This window comes from Camelus ferus, chromosome 19, assembly GCF_009834535.1.
Source record: "Camelus ferus isolate YT-003-E chromosome 19, BCGSAC_Cfer_1.0, whole genome shotgun sequence".
Classification (NCBI taxonomy): Eukaryota; Metazoa; Chordata; class Mammalia; order Artiodactyla; family Camelidae; genus Camelus; species Camelus ferus.
The window spans coordinates 12,416,701-12,429,301 of NC_045714.1; the positions used below are offsets into that span (position 1 = coordinate 12,416,701).

General features: G+C 51.0%; 1 protein-coding gene across 6 annotated transcripts in view; it reads left to right on the forward strand.

The window, feature by feature from the left end:
* The window catches only part of PHACTR3 (phosphatase and actin regulator 3), a 179,358-nt gene that overhangs the window by 137,350 nt on the left and 29,407 nt on the right, over positions 1-12,601 (forward strand). For all 6 annotated transcript variants that reach the window (XM_032461466.1, XM_032461467.1, XM_032461469.1 and 3 more), the window contains exon 8: positions 10,441-10,594. In XM_032461466.1, the coding sequence (XP_032317357.1) occupies positions 10,441-10,594 (154 nt within the window). The remainder of the gene's footprint in view (positions 1-10,440; positions 10,595-12,601) is intronic.

A 12,601-nucleotide genomic window follows, 5' to 3' on the forward strand; every position in this document is an offset into this window, starting at 1 on the left:
CTTCGTGACAGCTGTTTAAAACTCCCTGTCAGTGAGATCACAATTTTCCGTGACTCTGAGTTCGGTTTCTGGAGAACTGTCATTTTCTTTCTGTGGCGCAGTGTTATCATGGTTCTTCATGGGGTGTGATGAGTTGTTCTTCTGCAGGTGCTCTTGAAATAGTGAGTGCCTTTCTTCTTTAGGTAAAGCTTTCTTTTTTATTTTCATTTTTTAGCATTTTTATCGACGTATAGTCAGTTTACAATCTTGTGTCAATTTCTGGTGTACAGCACAACACTTCGGTCTTACAGGAACAGACATATACTCATTTTCATGTTCTTTTTAACCATACATAAGTTACTACAGGATGTTGAGTATAGTTCCCTGTGCTCTACAGTAGAAACTTGTTGTTTATCGGAATTTGTGAGACTCCTGTATTTCAAAATGAGAGCCACTCTGCCAGCGTTCAGTCAATGTCCTGTGCGATTCAGTGGGTCTGTAGATGCAATTCGTGGTGTACTTGTGGGAGAGGGAGAGCTGTGAGTCTCTCTACTCTGCCATCTTGGCTCAATCCCGGCTTTCTTTTTTAGAAAATTAACTTTTAGCAACTTTATTGTGGCATGGTTCCTGTACAGTGAGCTACACATATTTCAGATGTACAATTTGTTGAGTTTTGACAGATGTATACACCCATGGAACCACCGTCACAATCAAGATAGCCAACATTTCCATCCCTCCCCAAGAGGTGCACTTTTCGAATTCCTAGTTTCCCCCTTCTCAACCCTTTACCCCCTGGTAACCATAAGTTTGTTCTGTGTCTGTGAGTCTGTTTCTGTTTTATAGATAAGTTCACTTGTGTCCTTTTTTTTTTTTCTTTCAAGATTCCACGTGTGAGTGATGTCATATGGCATTTTTCTTTCTCCTTCTGGCTGACTTCATTTAGAATGATGCACTCCAGGTCCATCCGTGTTGAGGCAAATCGCATTATTTTGTTCTTTCTGTGTCTGAGTAGCATTCCGCTGTGTATGTGCACCTCAGCTGCTTTATCCAGTCATAGGTAAGGTTTTCTTACTTTCTTTTACTTGATTCTAACAGTTCAACAGGTTAGAAATGAGAGGCCTTTCTCCCCTTTTCCAGTAGGTGGTGCCACAGCACACGTTTTGGCTTCTCTTGCCCGCGCAGCCTCTGAGCTCAGCACCGAGAGTCTCGGAGCTTCCCGGCCTCCCTGCTGGTGGCTCTGGGGTCGTTGGTGTCTTGTTGTCGCTGGTCTTGGGGCATCACTGCCTGGGACCTTGGGGTGATGGTGGTGGGCAACTCCACTGTGTCAAGGGTCTCCTGAGTGAGCCACAGGCTCTGCTGAGGCAAGGGGTGCCGGGGTCATGGGTGTCTCTGCCGTGTCTGGAGTTTTGCGTTTACGGGCACTGCCGCTGCAGGCGGAGGGCAGGACGCCAGACTTGTGGGCGCCTCTGTGACTGGAGGGGTGCGGTCGTGACCCTGCCTCCACTGCCGCCTCTCTCCCTGTGGCCGAGGGTCCTGCCGGAGGCTAGAGCCATGCGGTCAGCCTCCTCTGATGCTGCTGGGTGTTCGAGCTGCAGGCTCAGGTGCCGGGGCTGGGGTCCCAGGGTCACGGCACCACTGCTGCTGCTCCCCAGGTTCTGCCGCCTCTGTGTGTCCCAGTCCACCCACCTTAGGGGTGCAGATGTGTGGAATCCTCTGGTGTCCCGCTGCGGCGGGCAGAGGCAGCTGTGTTTAGTTATGGTTGTAAACTGATGGAGACAAAGGGAGCGTCTCCTCCACCGCGATGCTGACATCATTCTTGAAGTTTCCTTCATCACAAGTGGGTATTGGATTTGTCACACGCTTTTTCTGCATGAGTTGATATGATCATGTGATTGTTCCTTTTTAGCCTGTTGATGTGATTCATTACATTAATTGACTTTCCAGTGCTGCCCCAGCCTTGCGCGCCTGGTATAAATCCCACGTGGTTGTGGTGTGTAATTCTTTATACATTTTTGGATTCGACTTACTAATATTTTAAGGATTTTTGCATCTGTGTTCGTGAGAGACACTGATCTTTGACTTTCTTTTCTTGTGATGTCTTTGGTTCTGGTGTGAGGGTGATGCTGGCCTTAGGGAACGTTGCAAGTACTCCCTCTGCTTATATCCTCTGAAAGAGATTGTGGAGAATTGATACACTTTCTTCCTTAAAAATTTGGTAGAATTCTCCAGTCAGCCTGTCTGGGCCTGGTGCTTCCCGTTTTGGAAGATTATTAATGATTGATTCAGCTTCTTTAATAGGTCCCTGTTCCGATCGTCTGTGTTTTGTGTGAGTTTGGGCAGATGGTGTTTTGTCAAGGAACTGGCCCATGTCATCCAGGTCGCCCAGCTGTGGGCACAGCGCCGTTCGCAGTATTTCCTTTACTATCCCCTTTGGCCCCCATAGTGTCTGTGGTAATGTCCCCTCTTCTGTTTCTGGCATCAGTAGTTCGTGTCCTTTATCTTTTTCTCTCAGTCTGGCTAGATGCTTCCTGATTTTATTGATCTTTTCAAAGAATGAGCTTTTGGTTTTGTTGATTTTTCTCTATTGATTTCCTGTTTTTAATTTCCCTGATTATTTCTGCTCTAATTCTTACCATTTCTTCTGCTTACTTTGAGTTTAATGAAGCATGTCTTACTTTTATCATTAGAACTTGGTAAGCATAGGAATTTTTGGAAAAGACCCCCTTCCTTCTTTGGGGGAGCTCTCAGTCTTACAAACGTACAAGCAGGCGAGAGTAACGCAGCTTGGCACAGCCTGCAGCAAAAGGGCAGACGCCTGGGCCAGGAGCAGGTTAAGTGGTGGGCGAACATTAGGAGGACAGAGGAAGTTTTAATAGGGTTTTGAAGAATAAATAAGAGTTTGCCAGGTGGGTGGGGAGAGAGATGGGCAGGAGAGAGCTCTTGCCCCCAGGACTCAGTCCGTGGCGACGTTGATAACAGCATCACTGTTGTTTTCAGACGGGATCAGCCACTGCTGCTTCTGGCCTCGATAGACCAGTGGTAGCTGCCACTGGGCAGTGAAACTGGGCAGTGTAGGGGACCACTGTTTGGGGGTGATGAACAGCAAGCAATGTGGACCATCGTCCTTGGAAGACGGGGGACACGCAGAGTGAGCCCCACAACTGATTGTCTGGCTCTCTGCTTGGAGCATCCTTCCGAGGGTGGGGAGGTGTGCAGGGTGTGCTGGGAGGGACCGCCAAGCAGAGTAGGGGTCACATCGAGACTGGGAGGCTGAGGTCGCAGTGCTGTGGTGGCTGGTGTTTGTCGGACAGGGTCCTGGAAACGGGGGCTGTTTGAAGGAGGCCCAGAAGTTCAGGGGGAGCTTCAGTTGGCCGAGGGCCAGATGTGCCCAAGCAGGCAGAGTTCCTCCAGGCTTGGCAGAGATCACCCGTAGGCATGAGAGATGACGTGCCGCTGCGATGCTGGAGGCCAGGCGTGCTGGGATCCAGCCCAGACCACGGGCAGACCTCAGTGCATACCGCGGATGGTCTCTGGAAACGCCAGAAAGGCCAGACCTTAGGAGTGAGGAGCATGTCGCGGAGGAAAGGACCACGTTCAGAACTAAAATAGGCCTGCCGTCATTGTGAATAGTTTCAGGGTCTAAAAGAACAGGATGAATGAACAGATGGAGAATCTTAGCAGAGAAACAGAAACTATAAAAGAGAACCAAATGCAGATTCTAGAATTGAAAAGTATAACATGTGAAATGAAAAATCCACAGCCAGTCGAAGACTGCCCCACAGCATCCCTGCCGTGCCAAGGCGAGCGCGGGGACTTCTCAGACAGGGCTCCTGCAGCCAGGCAGGGACGCCCAGGCCTTCTTCCCCCTTCCACTCAAAGCCAAAGCCTCGTGCGGCCCGAGCCCCCCAGGGTCCCGAGATCGCTAGTGTGGACGTGCAGTCTGGTGGGGAAGTGGCTGCATTAGCGAGCGGCACAGGGATATGCGTCCTCGCAGCTAAGACTGTGTGCATCTCCGTAATTATGTCCTTAGGATAAATTCCAAAGTGTGACTAATTGAGAAAAAAGATCTCGTGCTGAGTTTATTTTTAACTCTGAGCCTCTCAGCCTTCTGTTCTTATTTATACACGACCCCATTTACGGTTCCTCTGTCTTCCCGAAGGGTAGCCGAGACTGTGGTTCTGGAAGCCAGAGCGAGGCGGTGATCCAGGGTGGGAAAGGAGCATCGGTCTGAACCGAGAATACACGGCAGCTTCGGCTCAGGGGTGCTCCCCTTTCCAGGGATCCGGCTGATGGGAATGTTCATTCATGTGCAGGGAAACACAGGAACAAGGGCGGTCCCTGAAGCTTTGGTTTTAAAAGAGTAAGAATGAGCACTAACCCAGATGTCCGTTCACGGGGAACTGAGTCCACAGGTGGTGAGATTATGTGACATCCTCGCTTGGGGATTATTTGCTGCCAATAAAGGGAAAAGCTGTGCAGTTCATCCTGCTCTAGAAGCAGGTATGTGAGTGAGCCAGCCTATTGCCGTGCTGGGTGTGGAGTGACCCCACTTTTCTGAAAGAGAAGAGTTAAGTGGGAGTGTCAGTTGTTAATGGCAGAAAAGTAGGTCTGGAAGTAAATTCTGCAAAGCAGAACATCCTCCGCGGTTTCCTCTTGAGGTAGACGTGGGCGGGGGAAGGCATCCTTTCCTCTTACCGCTGCCCTGGGGCTTTCGTTGGTGGTGGTGGGTGTGCCTCAGTCTTGCAACTGAGTGAGAGATCATGCTTCTCTGAGTTGGGAGCCAGCAGGCTGAGCCCTGCTCTCAGCTGGTACCAGAGGCAGCTTCCACCTCCATGAGCTTCTCCTTCCTTCTCATTAACTTACCGACAGGCAACAGGCAGAGCCTGGTGGTCCCCGTCTGCTGTCCGTAAACTGGACGGTAGTCTCACGGGATGCTTTTTCTCTTTTTAAGTTTGTTGATTTGGCGAATCACGTTGACGGCTTCTCAGATGGTGAACCGCCTTGGCTCCTGGTGGGTCATGATGTATCATCTCCGTTTTCATGAACGGCGGGACCTGACTTGCTGCCATTTTGTTCAGGGTTTTACAGCAGCCTGCCTGAGGGTTACTAGTCTTCAGTGTTTTTTAAGTCGGTGTCTTTTCTGGTTTTGACATCACAGGAAATTTTAGCCTCATTGTATGAGTTTTAAAGTCTTCCCTTCTTCAATTTTCTGAAATAATTTGCATAGAGTTGGAATTATTTACTTCTTCCATGTTTCATAGAATTCATCAGTGCATCCGTCAGGGCCTGCATGGGTTTTTTGGTTCGTTTTTTTTTTTTTTAACAGGGGAAGGTTTTTAATTAGAAATTTTATTTCTTTAGTAGATATAGGTCTACTCTGGTTCTATCTTCTTAAATGAGTCCTGTTCGTTGGTGTAGAATCAGACGGCGGTACCTCCCGATCCCTGACGCTGGTGACTTGTGTTTCCCTCCCTCCCCCGCCCCAGCCCCCGTCTCCCCACTTCCCCGCAGAGCCTGCCTAGAGTCCTATCAGTGTGGTTGCTCCTGCTCGAAGAATCAGCTTTCCTGTTTTTCTATTTCCTGTTTCATCGGTTTCCACTCTGATCTATATTATTTCCTTCCTTACACTTCCTTGGTTTTAATTTGCTCTTTTTCTAGTTTTTTAATCTGAGGTCACTGATTTGAGCCTTTCTCTCTCTGCCATAATATAGGCGTGTATGGCCGTAAACTTCCCCCCAAACACCATTTTGATATGTTATGGTTTTATTTTTTCACTTCCAAATATTTTCTAATTTCCTGTTTGATTTCTTTGGACTGTGGGTTAGTCAGAATTTTAAAATTTAGTTTTCAAAGATTTGGGTATTTTTCTAGAGATCTTCTGGTTATTGATTTCCAATTTAATTCCACTCTGGTTCAGAGAGCCTCCTGTGTATGACTTGAGTACTTTCTAATTTGTCGAGACTTGTTTGTAGCCCAGAGTGCAGTCTTCCTTGGTAAAGGTTGCATGTGCACTTGGGAAGAGAGTGTATTCTTCTGTTGTGGGGTAGAGTGTTTGTAAATGTTCATCAGATCAAATTGCTTGATAGCGTTAGTCAGATCCCCCGTGTCCTTACACATTTTCTGTCTGCTTTGTTCTGTCTGTTACTTAGAGCTCAGAAATTTCCGTCTGTAGGTGTGGATTTATCTGTCTCTTCTCTCAGTTCCATTAGTTTTTGCTCCCTGTGTTTGAACTTCTTATAGGTTCATAAATGCTTAGACTTTGTCCGTCTTCCTGATGAAGTCGTCCTTTTATTGCCAGGGCTGAGCCTCCTTTTCCCGGAGACACCTTTCTGCCCTGGACTCTGCCTTGTCTGATGTTAACCTACCACTTCAGCTTCCTCTTGATGAGTCTTGGAGCGGGCCCTCTTTTCCCCTTTGTCCCTTTGATCTGTTTGCATCTTTTTATTTAAAGTGCATGTTTTGTAGGCAGCATGTGGTTTGATCTTGCCTTTTTGTCCATGCTGAGAATTTCTGCCTTTAGTTGAGGCATTCAGGCGGTTCTCACTTGGTGTGATCATTGACACTATCAGGCTGAAATCCTCTGTCTGGTTCTGCGGCTCTCTCCACGCCACTCCCGTCCTGCAGACTCTCGCTGCTTTGGTCTCCTTGGCCTCTAGGCTTCATCTTCTTCACTCAGGGAGTTTTCCAGGCTCTTGCTGGTGCCTCTCCCTAGTCCATCTCCAGGGGCAGGAAGCTGGGCAGTCACAGGGCTCAGCTTCATTTGATTCCCATCTCAAGGCTCTCTGTCCTGTCCAGTGTCATCAAAACCGTTGTTTCATATATTTTGATTTTGCGTTTGTTTGTTGGATTTGTGGGTAGGAAGCTCCATCCGTATTACTCCATCTTGCTCAGAAGTAGAAGTTGGAGTCATCACTTTTACTGTGGAGCCTAAGACGAGTTTTCACAGCACAGCCCTTCAGCGGAGCAAGCTGGGCTCTGATCTGACGTGTCCCCGGGAGGGACTCCTGCTTTTAGGTTCCAGCTCAGATGCTGCTTCCTTCAGAAATCCTTCTTTGACCTTGACCTCAAGCCCCTTCCTTATGTGGCTTATCTCCTCTTCCCTGCCCCATGTAATTCAACAGGTGTTTTCTGAGTTTGTGTCAGGAAAGAAATGAATGAGGCAGAGCCCCCTCCATGGATGAGCGCACCAGGTGGTTGTTCTCCGCTGAGGAAAGGTGTCTCAAGCTCGGGTGATGGCTGTGGTTGGGGGAAGAGCCACACAGTCAGGTCAGTAGGCTGCGCTGCGAGGATGCACAAACAGCAACACACGGTGTGCCTCAGATTGTTGCAGGCGCTTGGTTTCAGGTCTCCCTCACCTGAGCAAGCTCAGCGGAGCGTGCCCCATGTGGTCCTCCTTTCTGCTCTTGGGGGCCAGGTGTGCAACAGGTGCCCTACAGATGGTGCCTTACTGAACTGAGCGGATCCCTGAATGTCACGGCTAAGAGTGTGGATGTTGGGGTCAGGTCCGGGGAAAAAAATAACCTGTTGGTGCTTCAGTGGGAAAACAGCTCAGCGGAGGATGTGCTGAGTTTGAGATGTCTGATTGGGATCTGGGTGGAGACAAACTGAAGGACGCTGGAAATGCAGTGTGGATTCGGGAGAGAGGGCGCGGCAGGAGACAGAGACCCTGAGCCATTAGCATTGGCCGTTAGTGCCGTGGCCAGAGGAGGCTGTGTGGGAAGCAGATGTGGGCAGAGGGGTTTGAGGATTGAGTCCTGGGCACACCCACGTCTAGAAGGGAAGTGAGGAAGCAGCAGAGGAGACCGAGACGTGGCCGTGGAGGTGGGAGGATGGCGCTGTGGTGCGCAGGGAGAGAGGGGAGCCTTCCACAAGGAAGAGAGGGGTCCGAGGCCTGAGACCCCGCACGAGCAGCCCTTCTCCACTGGGTGGAGAACAGGAGCGGGTAAGAGGGGTTTTAGCGGGAAGGCGTTCAGCTTTTCACTGCTGAGCACTGTGCTGGCTGCAGGCTTGTCATAAATAGCTTTTATTATGTTGAGATATGTTCCCTCTGTACCCACTTTGGTGAGGATTTTTATCATAAATGGGTGTTGAATTGTATCAGATGCTTTCTCTGCATCTGTTGAGATGATCATGTGCTTTTTGTCCTTTCTCTTGTTGCTGCGATGTACCGCGTTGATTGATTTGTGTATATTGAACCGTCCTCGGGTCCCTGAGATGAACCCAGCTTGATCGTGGTGTGACCTTTGTTACGTGTTGTTGGGTTCACAGTCAGTTTTAGAATGGCTTCATCACGTCAAAAAGAAGCCCCATGTCATTCATTCATTCATTCATTCATTTATTTATTTATTTCAGTTCTTATTCTTTATTGGAGTTTAGTCAGTGCACAGTGTTAGTTTCAGGTGTGCAGCAAAGCACTCAGTTACACATGCACCTACGTGTAGATATAGATTCAGATTCTTTTCCGTTTCAGCTCATTACAAGAAACTGAACATAGTTCCTGTGCTGTACAGTCCTTTTTTGCCTTTTAACTAGCAAAACCTGGACACCTCCTGAGACCTGGGGGAAGACCATCCTCCCAGAAGCTTTCGCTGTGGCCCTACTGTGCACGCGTGCTGTGCCCGTAGAGGCTGGATGAGTAAGCAGAGGAGTGTAACTTGCTTGTGGCGCAGAGATTTCGTGCGGAGTGAATTCTCATGACATCGCGAAATCTCTGAGGAGAGAGATCCTTTTCTCAGCTAAGAACAAATACAATTGAAGTTTGTAATGACAAGCCTGAGATGTTCGCCATAGGCTTAAAGATGTCCTTGATCAAGAGCTAAAAAGATTAAACCACACCAGTGCTGTTTTATGGTCAAGCATATTATGGTTGTCTGAAAATGACAATCCCTTCTTGCCACGAATCAGACCCCTGACATTCACGAAGGGTTTGTCCCAAGACCTTTGAGGCTCCCTCAATTCATACAAGCCAGGCTGGCTTTCAATTTCCCCCAAGACATGCAGTCAGGACCAACGCAAAAATGCAAAAATGCATGTAACTGCTTCAGTCTCCTGATGATTCTGTAAATGTAGGACTCTAGTCATCTGTAAAGCTGTTAAAAAAAAAACCAGGCTGAAGCCATTGCCGAAATGGTTTGGGGGGTCATTATTTTTCTTTTTCTATAAAACATATAGCAAACAGGTTCATATTAGAAATTCAAGCCTCAGTGGAGTCCAACGTTTTTGTGTCTTTATCCCAAACTTCTGTTGAGCTGTCACTTACTGGGCTTCCTGCATGCTTGCTATTCCCACAGGTCCCCCTAAGAGCTGACTTTCTTTGAGGAGCCATTTGTCTTAGGGAATAAAGCTGCCTCCGCCTGTAGTGGTGCCTTTGTTGGATGACAGTGCAAGTCCCCAGGATTTAAACCCACCCCCAGTACAACCACAAAACCGCACACGGCAAAACTGCAGTCTGAGTTATGCTTCGGAGTTTCTTCCCAGTGGCCGGCACCTGCACTTGGAGGGGCCCAGAGGGGCCTCTGTCACACAGAAAAGCTCAGTGCCACTTCCTGGCATGCTGAGGAGTGACCCATCCCTGCCTGTGAATGCCGCCAACCCCCATTTCTGCTCTTGAGTAAATTTAAGCCTTGTTCCTTAAGATCTTACTCGTGCCCTGCTGTCACTCAGCTGCTTCTGGACTTGTGTAGAAATAAAGGTTAATATCCACCTCCTAGACCCTGAATCAGCACCCCCAGCCCCTCACTCAGCAGTATTTGTTGATAACCTGCAATGTCAACACAGTGCCAGGACCCAGGAGAACAGACTGTCGTTGAACTTAAAGGCTGGTGCGGGAGACAGGTGATAAACTAACGGGCAAGAAAGAGCTCAGATGAGGGAGGAACTCATAGGGTGGTGCTGGTGGTGGGAGGACCCACAGGCTTCAAGGCCAGGGGCACAGTTTGGGAGGCGGCCAGCCCCAGACGGTCCACGCAGAGCAGGGTGGTGGGCACTGGAAACACATAGCGCAAAGACCCTGAGTTGGGATGTTCCGGGAATGACAGTGGACCCACATGGCCAGGGGGCAGCGGGAACCTGAGAGGGGGGCTGCACGGGGCTGGGCGGGGCAAGGGCCACCCTGATAAAGGACCTGTAGTTTATGATCCGAACTCAGACACTTTTGAAAGAAAAAGTGGTGCTGTTTATAATCACCCTGGGGCAACAGGTGTTGACCAGGACTGTCCCTGGAGACCCCACATGCATGATCGATCCCCGCCCGTGAAGCACGCGGCTATAGGTGGGAGGCCTTAGTGAAGGGAGATGCGTCGCCCACTGTTGGCAGGAGGGCACCGCAGCCGCCAAACGGCCCGTTAACTCCAGTCAGATTCTTCCCTGCAGCAGGGGGCGGCTACGCTGATGGCCAGCACCTCCCTGACACCTGTTTTCTTGTCACCCCTTCTCTCGGCCTCCCTGCAACTGCTCTCTTAGGAACCCTGCCGAGGAAGTGCAAGAAGGAGCTCTTGGCAGTGAAGCTAAGGAACCGGCCCAGCAAGCAGGAGCTGGAAGACCGGAACATCTTCCCCCGGAGGACTGATGAAGAGAGGCAGGAGATCCGGCAGCAGATTGAAATGAAGCTATCCAAGTAAGTGGCAGCGCCGGGGCACGGGTGGAGGCCACCCCGGCCCTGCAGCCTGAACCCCTCTGCCGTCCCGCCTTCCCGGAGCGGGGCATCCCAGCCTGGCCTCTGTCAGCTCTCAGGGCCCGAGTGGGGGCCTCGAAGGGCCTTGGCAGCCTCCCTGGCCTCGCGCGTTCCTTCCCCATGACAATCGGTGCTGTCCCCAGACGTCGCCAGGTCTCCCCAGGGGCCTGTCCCCCCCGTGGGGAAGCACTGATTACAGCCGCCAGGCAGGGTCTGTGGTTTGGTCAGGCCCCCAAGGGCTGCCAGTGCCGTTGGTCTGCACCTGGAGGCGCGGGGACCTGAAGCAGGATCTCCTGAGCTTGGCGCCCCTGATGTTTGGGGCTGGAATGACTCGGGGTGGTTGGGCATTTCCTAAAGAGATGGCAGGCTCTCCATGGTCAAGGAAGTTTGGGAAGCCGTTACACAAAGGGTTTCTTTGTGGCTGGACTTGTCAGAGACTCGAGCATGGCCTGCGTGGCTCTGCAGGAGGGAAGGAGTGTCTGCCCCGCAGTACGTGACCGTGAGACCCTTCCTCCCGGCACCTCCAAGCTCCTTTTGGGGAAGCTGCAGTCACCAAGGTGTGCTGGAGGCACCCGAGGGCTCTGCGACAGCCGAGTTCACAGCTGTGTGGGGTGGGTCACACCCAGCATCGGCCCCCGGCCCGCTGCGGCTGGGGTCTTCTTGGTGGGCTGCAGGCTGTCCGCCCAGAGCCACGTGCCCAGACTTCGCCTGCACTGGGCAGGGCGGCATTTGGATCCCTCAGGGAGATGGTGGTGCGGTGGGAGGAATGGCCTGCCATGGGCCAGGGGAGGGCGTGGGGAGGGTCTCAACATCCTAGGGTGAGGTGGGGGACTTGGTGCTACCACCACGCGATGACTTTGATGGCTGTTGCTTCTATGTGGCCCTGACAGCTTCCGCCTGTGGGCCCCCAGCTCTGCCCTGGACCACAGGCTGCTGCCACTGGCTCCTGGCCAGACAGGCAGGGCCCCTGCAGTGCAGACCCAGCACTGACTGAGCACAGGCAGGACCCTGCCTCTTTCTGGGCCTCCCATTCCAGCCTTTAAAGTGAAGAGCGGGAGAATCAGTGCTGCCCAAACCACAGTCACTGTGGAGGGTACCTGGACGAAACTTCTAGGGCTGCAGACCCCTGGGGGCCTGATGAGGTTCATTTTCCTTTTAAGTCGCTTCATGCTACCCACAGAAGCTGTTGAATCGTGGGTCTGATGCTCTAGTTAGGAAGAACAGCTCTTCTCCTTTATTGAAAAATAAAAAGACCAATCTGTCCACTGGTGGTCTGTCTAAGGAAAAGCCATAGGGAGAGGGGGCATCATTAATAAAGCCTCCTGCCTGCCTGCTGGAGTCGTGATGGGATGGTCTGTCTGGATCCTCTTTGTTGCATACATCTCTTTGCAGACTTCTCTGTTCTTTTCATTGGTGGACAGGCCATCTGCTGAATACCGATGATACACCAGGCACTATGCAGGGTAGTGGGGTAACAGTGAACAAGACCATGGGGCTCACAGCATCTGAGTGTGCTGCAGGCATGGCTTGATCCAGGCGCTCACTTGGCATTGACATGAATTGCCGTATTTCTGTTCCTGGACTCTGCTTCGCTCTGTGTGGATTCATTCTCTGGCCATCTGGCTCCACATTCTGGCCACGGGGAGCTCTAGGATTGTATCTGCACAGGTGCAGCAGAAAGACAAGATCTCCTTCCTCTAACTCAGGAAAAATCTTCAGAATTGAGTCTGGCTCATTTGCCTGGGGTCAGGCACCCATTCCTGAACCAGTCCTCTTGACCAGGGGGCTGGGGGTGGGGGTGGGAGGGGCTGTCGGTCAAGTTTGGATCGTGTGCGTGTCCCTGAGCCGGTCCTCGTGGCCCCGGGGATGTGTGGGCTGGTCAGGCTTGGTGACCCCGGCTTCGTCTCGTCGGTGGGCTGCATTGCTGCAGGAGAATTGGTTTTCTACAAG